The sequence below is a fragment of the Biomphalaria glabrata genome, chromosome 16, assembly GCF_947242115.1.
Source record: "Biomphalaria glabrata chromosome 16, xgBioGlab47.1, whole genome shotgun sequence".
Classification (NCBI taxonomy): domain Eukaryota; kingdom Metazoa; phylum Mollusca; class Gastropoda; family Planorbidae; genus Biomphalaria; species Biomphalaria glabrata.
In genome coordinates, this window is record NC_074726.1 from 3,058,184 (window position 1) to 3,074,364 (window position 16,181).

At 34.8% G+C, this 16,181-nt stretch overlaps 1 protein-coding gene across 10 annotated transcripts in view; it reads left to right on the forward strand.

The window, feature by feature from the left end:
* Window positions 1-13,310, forward strand: part of LOC106080160 (mastermind-like domain-containing protein 1) — a 40,486-nt gene extending 27,176 nt beyond the window's left edge. For 9 of the 10 annotated variants that reach the window (XM_056013595.1, XM_013241509.2, XM_013241515.2 and 6 more), the window contains 9 exons: window positions 282-527; window positions 2,951-3,040; window positions 4,012-4,106; window positions 4,226-4,957; window positions 5,078-5,111; window positions 5,217-5,312; window positions 5,417-5,766; window positions 6,157-6,328; window positions 6,585-13,310. In XM_056013595.1, coding sequence (XP_055869570.1) covers window positions 282-527; window positions 2,951-3,040; window positions 4,012-4,106; window positions 4,226-4,957; window positions 5,078-5,111; window positions 5,217-5,312; window positions 5,417-5,766; window positions 6,157-6,328; window positions 6,585-7,004 — 2,235 coding nt within the window. In that variant the 3' untranslated portion in view covers window positions 7,005-13,310. The remainder of the gene's footprint in view (window positions 1-281; window positions 528-2,950; window positions 3,041-4,011; window positions 4,107-4,225; window positions 4,958-5,077; window positions 5,112-5,216; window positions 5,313-5,416; window positions 5,767-6,156; window positions 6,329-6,584) is intronic. The other variant, XM_056013593.1, reaches the window with a different exon arrangement.
* The last annotated feature ends 2,871 nt before the right edge of the window (window positions 13,311-16,181 follow it).

A 16,181-nucleotide genomic window follows, 5' to 3' on the forward strand; every position in this document is an offset into this window, starting at 1 on the left:
GTAAATAGTAGTATATGTGCTATAGCGAGACTCACTGACAGAGCTTTCCATTTAGTTAGAAACAAACAAACAAACAAAAATAAAAAATTTTTATATGAGCTACAAGTAGCAAAGAAACACATAAGTGAATAATTTTATAATTATTTGAAACAAAGGATTTTATAATTGTAAGGATTGATTCTATACAGATATGATATTATATATACATAATTATTATGATATTCAGATTGAAATTTTTCCCAATGAAGAGAAAACCTATAAACTAAGTTCTTTACTTGCAGTGCTGTATCAAGTCTTCGGGTACTTTGGCTGCTGCTGGATACTTTCCTTCATCTGAAGAGTCTAACCAGCGTAGAATGGCCCAGCAGAACCATGTATCTGTCCCCCCTGTCAATCCCACAGCAACTCCGGCTATGCAGAGCACTCTAGCACAACCTCAACAACCACAGACATTAATGCAACCGTACAACACCATGCCAATCTACAACCAGCTCGTGCAAGCCACACCTGGAATCTATTACCAGCAGGTAGGAAGAGTAGATACTGTAAAAAAAAAAATTCTGTAGGGTGTTTTGATATTTGTGAAAAGGTATTACATGCATCAGCTGACTGGTACTAGAGTGTTCTTAGCTATTGCAGACACTTTACAAATAATTGAGCTTGACATCTTTGAGGCAGATCATGAAAAGTTTACTGTTCCTGTGGCCATTGCAAAGACCAACCACTTTTACTTTTCTTGCAACTAATGTAATGTATCCATTAAAGTTGATTGGACTCTGTAATTAAACCTCTTGTTCTGACAGTCAAGCATTATACCTTTTAACCATCCATCACACATTCATGGGTTCTCTAATACTAGTAAATTGTCTCTATCCATTGTCTCTATCCAAAAGTCTTGTTCTCTTTTGTGCTGTATTTGTTCAAAGCAATATAGGAAATATAGATCATGTGAAACACAACTAATAGGACTTTAGATGGTTTCAAAAGGTTTAGATAATAGTGAACAAATAGATGCTATCTTACTAGATTTTTCTAAGGCTTTTGACAAAGTTCACCACCATAGCTTGCTTAAAAAATTAAAATATTTCGGCATTAATGGTCCACTGCATCAGTGGATTAAAGACTTTCTGATAGGGAGAGAACAAACTGTAATAATAAATGGTTCTAAATCAACACCGATAACAGTAAACTCAGGTGTACCTCAAGGAACAGTCTTGGGTCCACTACTATTTTTAATTTACATAAATGATTTACCAAATTGCATTACTTCAGGAACAAAAGTCAGATTATTTGCAGACGATTGCATAATATATAGAACAATAAAAACAACACAAGACACAGATATTTTACAAAGAGAATTAGATGAATTACAGAAATGGGAATCAAATTGGAGCATGTCTTTCCACCCAGAAAAATGTCAGTTGTTAAGAGTAACAAAAAAACTAAAACAAATTAATTCCACTTATCTTATTCATGGCAAACCAGTAACACAGACTAAAAACGCAAAATACCTAGGTGTTATAATAAATGAAAAACTGTCATGGAATCCACATATTGATGAAACTATAAAAAAATCAAACAAAGCATTAGGATTTATTAAAAGAAATTTCTATAAATCAAATAAGAAAATAAAACTAAAATGTTATTTAACCTTGGTTAGGCCAATAATAGAATATGCATCCTCTGTTTGGGACCCCTCAACTCAAGAAAACATTAAGAAACTAGAACAGACACAAAATAGAGCAGTGCGATTCATAACAAACGAATATTCACATTTGACTAGAGTAACACCTTTAGTAAAATCACTAAATTTAGAAAGCCTTCAGGACAGAAGGCTCAAAAGTAAAGTAGCAATAATACATAAAACACTGAACCATAATCTTCAAATACAAAAACAAAATTTAATAAAATACTCTGAAAGACACAAAGATAAAGGCACATTCCTCGTCCCATATGCTAGGACAAATTTGTACAAATACTCCTTCTTCCCTAGTGCTATTAGAGCATGGAATGGGTTGCCTGAGCTAGCCAGGAAAACCAGTGATTTGGTAGAATTTAAGTCATTGGTTAATATGCATGACTAAATGCATGACGTGTAGGACGTAATCATCTTCTTTTTTGAAGTAACGTCTGTATTATATAAGATAAGATAAGAAGCAACTATTTGTCAAGGATTCTTGTGTTTCAGTTCTTACAGCTTCCTCTCGTGGTCATTTCAAACTGTCAGGTAGAGTGAAGCAGGAGGCTCTTGAAACTCTAGGCCTGATTGAACATAGTGCTCTGTCTGGAAGAGATCAAGGCTAGTGTCTATGTTCCACACTGACATTTCCAGTGATTTTGGCGAGCACAGGCTAAAAGGCCGAAGGCTGAGCAAACCGGGAACCCTTGCCATTTTATTTTTTTTACCAGGCTGTGTGGGAATGCTCTTTACTATCTATTTGGTTTAACTGTTTCCTCTATCGTTTCTACCTGGGCATCACTATGAAGCAGGGTAGCATACCCAGGTCTCTTGTTACCAGTCACTATTCTCAGCACTCTACATTAAAGTTCAACTACAGATTAAAATTGTTTACCCTACAAATACCTGCTATTGATGTTATCTTGACATAACTAGAAAGTCTAGATTAGTTTAGAACAAACTTTCTTTGTCATCATTCCTCTGTGAACCTTCCAACTTATTTCTTCACCTGCTATTTGATGTTATCTTGACATAACTAGAAAGTCTAGATTAGTTTAGAACAAACTTTCTTTGTCATCATTCCTCTGTAGACCTTCCAACTTATTTCTTCACCTGCTATTTGATGTTATCTTGACATAACTAGAAAGTCTAGATTAGTTTAGAACAAACTTTCTTTGTCATCATTCCTCTGTAAACCTTCCAACTTATTTCTTCATTAGACACTTGCATTGACTTTTGTTTTAATGTGCTCTCGATGTATTCTGTTTCTAGGCCACTCCTGCACCTTATTTAGGTTGGACCGGTATGACCAGTATGCTGACCCCAAATTGGGCTGGCCCTGCAGCCATGGAGCCAGGACTTGTGAGTATTGAGGCCATCTGTATGGCATACAGACAGAGACGAGCAGCAAGTCAGCAGGTACAGGCATGTCACCACACACACAAACAGTGGCATGGTGTGCTCTGCTGCAGTGGCTCATTTACTACTCATTAATACTCCCTCCCTTTCTCTCCATTAGGCTGTACAAATGTCTGAAGACATTGAAGTATAACAAATTATTTAACAGTTGTATTTGTTTGTTTTTTTTTTTTGTTTTTTTTTAAAATTTAGTTTCATTTTAATTATAATTCATTAACATCACAGCACAAAATAATCTTCTGATGCATGAGTACAAATCATAAAAAAAATAAAAAATATATGTAAACATTTTATACATTTCAAAATCAACTTTTTTAAAGCCAAGAATTAAAGAGCTTCATAAATACACACCTTTACATTTGTATTTTTTTAAAAAATCTTCCTCAAACCCAAACAGTCTGTGTTCAACTCATTCTAGTCTGTAAAGTGGGCTAAGACTTAATCCTGCATTGTGTGTGTGAGCACCTGACTACTGCTGCTGCCCGTCTGGTTTCAGACTTGTTTGAAGTGGGAGTTGTTGTTTTCTCATCTTTCTAAGCATGTATTACAAAAGTTCAATTTCTGGATCCAATGGGCTGAATTCAATAGTTTCTAAAAATTAGGGGAGTTGGTGTTGATTGATTTATATTAATCTTTGTAATCTATCAATTAAATATAACTTATGAAATCATATATCAAGTTCTTATTGTTATTAAGTAAAAAAACAAAAATAATAATGTTTTTAAATTGTAATGCTTGTCCTTCACCTCCCCCCCACCCACCCAAAACAATACTGCACACACTTTCCACTTGATGCTATAATGACAGAATAACAGAAAAGTCAACAATAAAATCTGATCTCCTTTGATAAAAAAACCCCATGTATTTACAAAGTTAATGCTTGTTAAACTCAGTGATTTCTATTATTTGACCAGATCATGCAAAACAATGGTTTGCAGCCTCAACATATCAGGACTAATATGCCTCGACATATAATGCCACAGACTGGAGCACAGCATCGTTTTAATAAGTTAGTTGGTTTTTGTTGGTTTTTTAGTTGGTTTTTGTTTGTTTTATAATAGTTTGTTTAAAGAAATCATGAATTTTTAATGACCCCAGACTTAAATGTTTTTTGTCTTTTTCTAACAGGCCGCAGCGTAATCGCCAACAGGTTGAGCGTAGTGCTTCAGAGAGAAGTGACCGTGGATCTGTAGTGTCTATTTCGTCAGCTGGTCAGTCTCGTTCCAGCCCACGTAGTGTTGACAGTGGTAGTAGTGCTGGCATGGTGCAACAGAGTGGGGCTTATGTGACCCGTCGCCCTAGAGATGAAGTTGTTATCAACCAACAGCAGTTAGTGCAGACTGCCCAGCATCAGTATGTGACACCTATTGTTACTCAGCAGCAGCAACATGTTGTCACCACTGCAGCTCCCACTACCATAGTCAACCCTGTAGAATCAACAATTCATTTTCCGCAACAGCAGCCTATTATTGTACAGCCGACAATGACTGTGCCCACCACTGCACCTCCAATGCCTACCCCACAGACAAATAATCCGCCCCCTTTGACTCCGCAACAGATGCACCACCAACCCCCTCCTCAATTACATCACCACCAACAGCCCCCTCATCAGCACCAGCCTCCTGCCCATCACCCAGCCCCTCACCCCGTCAGCCATCAGCAACACCACCAGCCACCACCCCTTTCCCACCATCAGTCACATCACCAGCAACCTCTGCAAGGTGGAAATCACCAGTCTCACCCAAACCCTCATATGATGCCCCCACTCCATCACCCACAGCCTCATCATCAGATGCCCCCACCTTCTGTTTCCCATCATCAACATCAGCAGCCACCGCTAGGCAACAGACAGACAGACAGGTACAGTAAGCTTCTCTTTGAGGACTATTTTATTTTATAGAAGCAAGCTCATTTTGTATGCTAATGTATTTTTTATGTTGTTTTTGAGTGAAATACTAATGCAATATTTTTCTATTTTAGAAAAAGAGGTAAACGCAATGATGTTAGAAATCAGGTAAATAAACTTATTTTGCTTTAGTCTTATTTCTTAGTAATTATTTTGACAATGTTTTTCATTTATGAATATTTTAAACTGTTATTAAAATATCTAATGTTGCAGAGAAATCAGTCTAGTAGAGTTAGTTCACAAGCCCCTGTTCCTCCAGACAACTTTACAATGGAGGCTAATTCTTTTCCACCACTTCCTGGCGCAGCAGTAAGTTCAAGATACAGTATCATATAGTAGATAATTCTACCATGTTGTTCAATATAATGTTTATACAATTTTTTCTTTTATTTACTTTGTTACTCCTTTTACAGAACAGTGTAGCCAATTCTGATGTTTCTCTGGAAAACCGAATGTCAGACATAGTGAGAGGAAAGCCTCCACGAACATCTGTCTCCAGTAGCTCTGGTGTTCAGAGGGCCCCTTCCACGACCCCAAGCCCAGTAGCTACACCAGCTCCCCCTGTGGTTTCCTCAGCTCCTCAAAGAGTGTCAGGGCCTGCTGCTGTTGATGTTCCCAGTGGTGGGGATGATGCTGATTCTCTCCAGGAGGATGATACATCTTCTTCTTTTGAAGAAGGGGATACTGATGAGACAAGGTCAATACGCTCAGAGACACAGTCAGCAACATCATCAGAGCCATCAGTTGTGCCAATACCTTCTCGGTAGTTATATGTATTTTTTTTTTTTAACTCAAACTAGCATAATAATGTCCTATTATCCCATTGAAGACATTGTGATTCTTTGGCTAGCTAATGTATACTGTTGATATTGGATTGGCAATTTAGTGTTTAATCTCTCCAAAAAATTCTTCCCTTTACAAATGTTACAGCATTTTTAGAAATTGTATAAACAAGAAAAATAAATGTACAACCTTTTTTATCTTTTTCTAGGTAAAAAATTAATTTCTTTGAAATTTATATGTTATGAAATGACATTCTACCCTGATTATAATTGTTTCAGTTGCTTTTTTTTTTTCAATCCCTTTTTTTAATAAATTTTTTTGTGTAGTCAGCGCATAACAAATGCATGAAGTATTTTTGTCTACTTTCCAGGTCTCAGAAAGCCAATACCCCTGTTATGACACCGACCCCTGTCTCATCACATAGGCCTGGGGAGAACAGGCCAGGTGTACACAATCAAAGCTCTGGTCCCACTAGGATAGCCCAGCAGCCAGCACCACCGCAGCAAGTTTTGATTTCACCTGCTTTAACTTCACCTATGACTGTAGGTTTTTTCATTGTAACATTTTGCAGTTACCTAACTTTCAGGCATTTAATAGTAACTTTGCAATCTGTTAGATTTTAAGCTATTTTAAATCCAGCAGTTCAGACCTATGTAGCATAACCAATAGATTTTAAGCTATTATAAATCCAGCAGTTCAGATTATGTTGCATGTAACCAATAGATTTTAAGGTTACAGCTCAAGACTATATTCAATGTATTTTTCTATCTGTATCAAATTTTCTAATCTCTTTTTCAGCAGGAAGCTCCAAAACCTTCTTATGCTCAGATGGTGGCCCAGAAAAATCGTGATGCGGCCAATGGAATTACTCCCAGTGATGCCTCTAGTAGTGTCTCATCCAACCCAATCACAAACTCAGGAACACTTAATGGCCCATCAGCTGCTGGTGCCCAGAATAATAGCAGCACTGCCTCGTCCAACCTAGTAAGATCCAACAGTCAGACATCCAATGCCTTCCGTGAGCAGGGAAATCACCAGGCTGGTGCTCAGCCTGTGCCTCGCTCAGCCCAAAGGGGCTCTTCTAAAGACAATGTTGTCCGGGCAGAAGGACCTACTCAATCCTCTCGGCCTTCTAGCAATGGCCCCCGCAGGAACTCCAAGGAAAATAGATCAGGGAATAAATTTGACAGAAGGAAACCTGAGCCTCGCCCAAAATAAATCTAGTCCGAAAATAAAGCCAAACTTCAGTGACGAATTTGTTCCCTCAACAACTGTATGAACGCCTGTAAACAACAAATTATTTTTCCAAAAGTGTATTACATTTGTGTGTTAACTTTCCCCATCGTTTTAGAGTGTATCCATGTGTATAATGGTTAGCTCCGAGTCTGTTTCTTCAGCTAAAGAATTTGTTACATGCTGAGAAAAATGGTGAAGATGAGGATGGCTGTACAATTTGGAATACTGTGACACAAATTCTTACCATGGTTTACTAGTTTTGGAATATAAATGTGACACTTCAGAAATCAGTGGATTACTAGTTTTCCTTTTACAAAGATTTGGATACATTTGGTTCTAAAAATAGTGTTTCAAACATGGATATTTTTTTTTATCTGTTCATTTTTAAGTATAAATTTTTTTCTCAAAACTTTGTTGCACGTACAATATTTTATTTTAGAATGGTTGTTGCAGTGACATTTTTGTTTATTTTAAAATTTTGCAAATTATTTTGAATGTCTTATTTCATATTTGTAATCAGAACATGAAACAATATATGCAGGTGATGGTTATCATGTGTATAGAAATAAAATGTACAGTTACTGGTATACATGCCGGTATATAATTTAATGTTCCATGAAGAAGTAATTTGATCATCCAACACAATTCTGGCAGAGGACATTTAGCCAGAGCTTACATAATTCTGGCTTACTTCATGTGACCAGGCCTTCGACATAATTTTGGCATGGACATGTGATCAGAGCTCTCTCCCGATTCTGGCAGAGGTCTTGTAAAATGTTTCAATTAGGACCCTGTACTGCTTCCGTGTTGATGTTGTGGTGATAATTTGTTTGTGATCACTTTCCAGTTTTACAAAAATAAAACATTACACCTATTTCACTCTATAGTTCTGGACTAAATTTGATCAGTGATTGCTGGAATAGAGAAGAATAGAACCGAATGGTATACAAGTATTTTGGTTAGGCATTTTTGTATGATCCCAAATGACCTACTTAAAAAAATAAATCTTTCAACTTAAAGATATATATATATATGTTTGTACAAACATTTGTATCTAGGCCAGTGATAGTCGTAAACAAATCATTCTGCTAGAGTATGTTTTATCAAATGAATACTATTTCTAAGTGAACTTGGCATCTATTCATAGTGGTGACACTAGAAAACTTCGACTTAATGTTCTTTTTTTTTTTCAGTTGTTGCTTTTTCAATCATTCAGGAGGAAAGTATTTCTAGTGATCTTAATTTCTCTATTTTGTGGAAAATGTACAACGTTTTGACACTTGGCGTTGTCAGATATGATTGCTACACACACAATGCGTTGTAGATGTGGTTTGTTTTGTGCTTGTTGAAATAGATGCATTGACCAGTTGGAATACTGTGTCACAATTCTGTTGTCGAACTGATGTTATCACTTATCTGATTTCTTGTTGGTGTAAGTTTTATGAATGCTGGATCTATGAAAAATAACCAGATATGCTAGTTATAAAGCATCCAACTAATTAAGTTTTTTACTTCTACAATTTCCTGTGCTAGTTCATAGAAATCTTTCTTGTTATGTTTTTTTCATTGAAGCATTTAGTAGAAACTCACCCTGATATCTCCCTTATTATGAAGGTTAATTTATAATTTTGTTAATTAGGCATACATAATTTCAAGACCAAAAAAAAAAAAGCCTGTAACTTGTAAATTATAGTACAAGCTAGTTAAGATTTTTGAGCAGAATGGTTTAGTCTTTGCAAAAAATAGACCCTTTAAAAGTTAAATTGTTTGTCCTGTATGTTTCTCTGTGGCTATTAAGTGATTTGCATCCTATGGCCTGTCATTAGTTCTGGCCAGCTTCAAATAATCATGTCTGATACATAAACTTCTTTTAAAAAAATGCTTCCATTATGACTGGGCAGTTGTTTGCCTAAATAAATATTTATATGGCTGTATATATTGGAGAATTGTTTTGTTTTATTGAAAGTTTTTTTTTTTTTTTTTAATGATTTTCATCACTGCAAGATTCACAGTTGTTTTAGAAAAACAAAAAATTTCATAATGTAAATAAAAAAAAATAATAAAAAAACCAAAATACCAAAAAAAATAAAAGTTTGGATTGCAATGCATTGTATTTTGTGCGAGTCAAACTGAAGTGGGCAACATTAAAGTATTGATCAAGTATTGAATTACCAGAGCCTCTTTCTGTCCCCTATGATAAGCCTTTGTATATTCATGGTCATTTGAGTTCTTTGTTTCTGTGAGCAATTGAAACAAATCTCTTGTGAATGTTATTTATGTGTACATAGCTCTAAATATCTTTGTTCCTAAGTTTTCTATGTCAATTGTTCTGTTCATTGCATTGGTTTTAATTTGTTTTTTTTTTTGTTTTCCAAATACTAGAGATGTTTCATAATTCTTTTGGCCATTTTGTTTTCTTTCCCTTCTATTTCCAGGTTAATATTAAAGTGACACATGTGCATTATGCTGGATTTTGCTTGCTTTCTCATTTTGTCCGCTTTTTTCATTGGTAGGAACAAAAAATGTGCCTGTAGAGTTTGTTTTAGTTCTAAATTTTTGTTATTCTCAAGCAAAATAAACCTTTTTGAAAGCATTTCACCATTTGCTTCACCGAATGCTTTTTTTTTCTTTTTTTTTTTTTTAGAAAGCTGTGAGATAGATGCTTGATAACTTCCACGTCCCCTTTGTTTTGTTTGCAACTGTTCTTTTAATCAGACTCTTTATTTCCTCATTCCTTTCAAATGTTTAGAAACTCAGCTTGAACTCAGAATATGAATTATTTTCAATTGAATACATTTGCATTAGAAATTTGACCAATCATTCCAACAGGGTTGTGGGGGGGGATCAGAGGTGGGAAACTAGAGAAGAAGGTAGCTGTAACCAAAGTCTATAAACATTGAAGAAGTGTTGGCAGTCTTAGCTGCCATTTCTCCCCCGGTGCTACAAGGGTATCACCCTGAAACATTTTTTGTTTAACTTAAGCTTGCATGCATGCTTGTGATCAGGTTGAAAAAAAATATTTTTTTGGTTCAATGTTAAAATCAAAATATTTTTATATAGTTTAGATTACTAAAAATTATCATGCTGACTATTTAATATCATATTGGGATAGTAATTCATAGGAAAAAAAAAGAAAGTACATTTGTTACTACTGAAATATTGTGAAGTAGTAGATAAAGAAGAAAAAAAAGAAGGCATAATTTCTGTCTACATTGTTAGGGCTTTGTTTTAAGTATACTCAGACTGCAAGTGTGGAAAGTGTGTGAGTTGTCTAGTGGTGATCAACTATTGGCTCTCTCTGTGTCGAACTTCTTCAGCATTTATAATAAATGTTCAGTGGAAGAGATTTTGTTTTTTTCTTGTGGGCTGATGTTAATACATGCACATTTGTATCCTTGTTATTGCTCAGTAAATTTATACATATTTGTATATATATCTCTATATATTTATATATTTATCTATGTGGATGTATACATTCATGTAACATAGGGATGAATGTTTTTTTTTTTTCAGTAGATAATATTCTGTCACACACACACAAAATAAAAACATTTTAAAAGAACTTCTGTATCCGTTATCATATATATATATATATATATATTTACAAGTCTAGAATGCCAAGTTTTCTTGGGGGAAAATAAAGGAGGCTGTTGAAACATTTTGTTTCTAATTCAGTCCTAATTTTGTTACACATTTCTTGTTACTGTTTGGTTCTCAGTCTTGGTAAGTTAACAGAGTCGGGTTATCTTAGTCACGTTTTTAGTGGATCATACATACTATGCATTTGTTATTTTGTCCTCAAACAGTGTACATGAATCAGTTCCGTTGTTTTATTCTTGTCAGGAACTGATGAGACCATCAGGATACAATTTGGTGTGTGTGCTAGTTTAGCTTTCACTGGTTCTCTTAATTGGGGATAGTGTGGCCATTAATTCCATGTTGTTATTGCCAAGTCAGTCTTGTCACAATCTGGAGAAAGAGAGCCAAACTGAACTATTGTGATTCACTCTGTATGATTTTCATCCTAATTTTTTAAAGTCTGTTCTGTGAATTCACCTTATACTACATTTTTTTTTTATCTTTACCATTAAATCTTATTTGAAAAAAAGAATAGTAGCAAGAAATAATGTTATACTCAAGGTTTCTGCTAATCTAATAATGGTATCCACCAATTTATTTTCACAGACTAATTTTGATTGATTTTGTTTGTATTTGTGGCAAGATTAAGAAAGACAACAAAATGTGTCCTCCCCCCCTCCCATGTTCTTTTCACCTTCATTATTTTCAATTTTCTTTCAAACGTATGAATAAAACTTGTTTCATGAACTTGAAATGATTTGTGATATTGTTCTGTTCAAAAGGTGTTTCAAAATGATTGACTTGAAAGATACTTTTAACAAATTTCAGTAGAGAGTATGTGACCTCTGTTGGATGTGTCTTGGTCCATGCAGTTATCACTCATGCATATATCTTCCATCCCTATTATACATTTGAGTAAATCGCATAATGTTTCAAGCCAGGGTGACATCATTTCTTTATTCAGTCTGCAAATTTTCTTATTTGATATGTGTGGACAGTCGTTTTGACCTCTGCTGTTTCCAAAACCTTTCATCTTCCACTTTTTTTTTTTTTTGTTGGTTTCTTTGGTATTGGTTGTATAATTGATAACAAAAACACCAAATGATTTTGATTGCTATGTAAAAAAAAAAAAATAGTGAAGGTTTTGTTCTACTGCCATGTAACTAATGAATAGTCAAGGGTTTTTCATGTATTTAATCATGGTTAACGCACATTTCTGTTTTTATTCATTTGTCATTGAATCCTTTGGTGTATGGTAAGGGTAGGAGTTGATTGAACTGTATCAGAGAGACTCTAGACTGTGACTCATTATTGTGCCTACTTGTGTCCATACAATTGTTCCCTCCCCTTATTCCCTTGTCCTCTCTGCGTGAACTAGCTGTGCTCGGGAGTCATTGGATGAATGTAATTCAGTTCTTGTTAAATCTCTAAGCAAAACATGTGACTGTTTAATACTGGACAGTGATATTTATGAATATTTTTGAGAGAAAAAACTCATAAGTAAAACTATTTTTTTCAATTTTTATTTTATTATACTTTTTTTTTTTTTTTTTTTTACAAATATTACTAATTTAAAAAAAGAAAATGAAAAAAAATCAGCAACCATCCCGCAGAGTATTGGCTATGCTGATATTACTGAAGCAAAACTTTGAAATAACAAAACAATGTTCCATTATAAATTCTTTGTTTGGACTAAGAGATATTCTTCATCCTGCTCCAAAATTTTGTAATTGTGGTTTTTGGGGAAAAAAAAAAAGTGTCTTTTCTTCACAATATTACCCCCTTCAAGCAACCTGCACCCTAAAGCTTGATGCCAGGCTTTGCGTCTATTATCCAATTGTTCAATGCTCTTCTCTTCTCTCAGTACTTGTACATAAGTTGGTCATATTTATTTGTTCTGGTTGAGTGTTTGTTTTTCTTTTCCAATAAGTTGATGATATTCAGCAGTTATATTTTTCCTTCTTTTTTTTTTATTTTAAATTTTATTTGCATGTAAATAATGCTGTAGAATGTTTTCATTTGATAAAACTATTGAGTTGCATTGAAATGAAATGTCCCTGTGAAAAGTAACTTAATAGTGTAGAGCCCCATGCCTAGTAAAAAAATAAATAATAAAAAGTGGTTTATTTCAAGTTACAGATAGAACAGCCCGGTCGCATTAGCATTAAGTTGTAACATCTGTATCTTGGTAGCCATTACTTAGTTCTATGTTTATGATCTCCTTCAGTAAATTAGTAACGTCCATTTCTCACTGTAATTTGCCTGACCATTTGCATGTCAACTCTGATGGACATCAACAATTTAGGAGGGAGGGTGTCTTTTTCTTTTATTATTGATTGTATTTATATTTTAAAAAAAAACAACAAAAAAAAAATGAATTGGGCTATACCATTGTTGGTTGTGACAGAAATCAGAAACTATAACCTACTTCTGTGGTTTAAGTTTTGTTTTGTTTTGTTTTGTTTACCATGAATGTACTATGATTCAATTGATGTGTATTTTTTTTGTTTTTTTTTTATCTGACTATTATTTGCTTGAAATGTAAATTCTAATTGTCACCAATGTTGCTACTGGTTGCTTGGATGGGGTAACATTGTGAAGTGAATTCAAATTATTTGATAATATTAGATGTTCTTTTTAATTATTATTATTTTTTTTTTCAATTTTAAAAGGGAGATAAGCAAATTAAATTTGATGTCAAACAATCCAGATGTGGACTTATTTCTTTTTCTTGAATCATTGTTTTATAGAGCTGTGCATATTCCTCCTCCCCTCCCCCACCCCCACCTCCTTTTTTTTTTTTTTCAGTTTACATTTTGTTTGTTATACAGGTTTATTTCAGTTTGCATATATATTACTCTTTCAAAACATAAAATCCTTGAAATGATAAACTTTTAACAATTGAAGAACTAGACATATAAGCATATTCCACTTCTTCAAATTACTAACAGATATAAGAAAAAAAAAAATTAACGATCTAGTACACAACATAGGGAAAGCTCAGACAACTCAGAGAAAGGGAACACTAGAGAGGTTTACATGAAAGAAAATGATCAGAGCAACTGTTAAAAAAAAACTATTTTGCATTTGCATTGATGCATGTACAATTAGACTGATTTTCTTTATCCTGTAGGAGCTAATGACATTTTTATCAATAATATGCATTAAAAATTTTCTTCTAACTATGGCTCCTGATGGTGTTAGGAAGGCTGAAAAGTAACTCTCTTATTTTTACAAAGCTTTTATAAACTCACTCTGTCTGTCTGGTACAATTTTTGTAAGTTATTTCTCTTACCCTTTCTCGGATCAAGTTGAAACTTAACACTGATTTGTACCTACCAAAACATGAGTAAATTAAAACAAAATTAACCAATTAGTAGTTAATTAATTTTTGCTAATAATTATTTGTTTGGTATCAAACAGGGAAATAAATTCTACTTATTGATATATGTGGCTGTACATGTGCAGTTATTCCCATTATTACGTTTTATACGTTATTTGTCTCTTTTTTTCCCCCATTCTCGGATCAAGTTGAAATTTCTTTATATATCGATGACAACACACAAATCAATAAAAACAACTAACCAAGTAGCTTAGTGATAATTAATTCATTGATCCGATAGAAAAAGGGAGCCTCTTCATGCAGTATTGAGATCTATGCCTGTAATTTTGAGTTTTTTCTTCCTATACAAGTTTTTTTTTTTAATACCTCAAATAAAAATTTCGTTAGCGCACCCCTTGTCTTGGAAGAGCACTACAGTTGGGTCCAGACCGAGAGGGCTGTGATATTTTAAGTTTATTGCATACCGTACTAGAAAAAAATTCGTACTGGATAGTGTTTTTTTTTGGGGGGGGGGGCGTTTTCGCGTTTTGAGCTTCTGATATTCTTTCTTCTGGTAACTACGATGCCTTTTTTCTCGGGACGGACCGACATTGAAATGATATTAAGTCTCTACTGAATAAGAAGGCAGCACTGACCAATTTTATTATGCAAGGAACATTGTACGTGTGATAAGTGTGATTATCGTAAGTTTATCTTTGTATATAGTGCATGTCGCCCCACCTCCGTTACGTTGATGTGATAAAAAGGGATTTAAAATCAGTAAACATTGATACTGACCATTGGGAAGACATAGCCCTAGACCGCACTAGTTGGAGAGAGACGGTGACCAAGAAAGCTATAGACAGCCAGAAAACATGGGCCTAGATTCCTGAAGAAAAGCGTGCCACACGGAAAATGGCCAGCTCTTCTACCACCAAAGCGAAAGCCACCTTGACATGCAATATATGTGGACGGGAGTGTCTCTCCAAAATAGGGCTCCACAGCCACTTGAGGAAGTGTGCGAGATGAACCATAGTCGTTCTACGACTGAAGGAGGCCAATGATGATGATGCATGTAGGCTACGTCTGTGTGATCGTCGTAAGTTTATCTTTTATATAACGCATGTACGTCTGTGATATGTGTGATCATCGTAAGTTTATCTTTATGTTAAATAAAACATGTCGCTGATCTTTTCTTGCTGTCTAAAAGTTGTCACCATAAAGATATACAACAGTCAGACAAGAAATTTAAGACTAAGACTGCTTTATTGTTCCTTACGGAAATTTGTTGTGATTACAAGGACTCTTTTCTCATATAAAGACAACACAACAGAAACATACACATAAATACAACAGACAAAACATAAAGAGTTCATTCAGCGACTACACACAGGTATCTTGGTGCATTTCATGTTCCCTGATCAATGAGTGGCGGTGATAGAGTCTGACCGAGTGAGGTACGAACGAGTTTTTGTACCGCTCCGTTCTTGTTTTGATTGACAGCAGTCGCCCACTTCGCGACGACCTGACGTAGTTCTGATGGAGCGGGTGGCCGTTGTCTTCCAAGATTTTTTCGATTTTTCTTAGGCACTTTTGTTCAAAAAGTTCCTTTAAATGTGGTAATGTTGTGCTTTTTTATGATGCTTTCTAGACGTCGCAACAGTTTAGACGAGGCATTGCAAAGAATCCCGTTAGAGGGGACGTTTAGAAATGTCTTCAAAGAGTTTTGAGTCGATATTGTTGCAGACGCCTCTCGAGAAAAAGGTATCGCGGTATACAATTTAAAAGGTTCTTATTAGATTATAAGCAACGTCTTCAACATGACAAAATATAATATTTAATTTTAATTGGTTAATAATATTCAAACAAATAAAATTAAAATTCCCCTGCTTTTGTAAAAAAAATAATTTACTGGCATCGCCCCCTCTTCTTTTACCTTGACGTCACACACACACACACCACTCCCAGTTCTAGAAACGCTAGACACGAAAATTGGCTGTTTCCAGTCTAAATATATATAGGTCTGTGCACTCTTATTCTAGTTGGAAACGAACAGACACGACCCACAAAACAAAACAAAAAATCCTTGACGTTTTCTAGAAACAAACGAATTTCGCAGAGATGATCTAGGATCTATTAGAATTACGAACCACTCATTTGAAAATATAGATCTAATTCTTTCTCTCCGTAATTATTAACCACATTCTGTTGGAATCAACGCTGGTATCGTCAGTTAGGAGAGAAAGAGCTAGAAACTC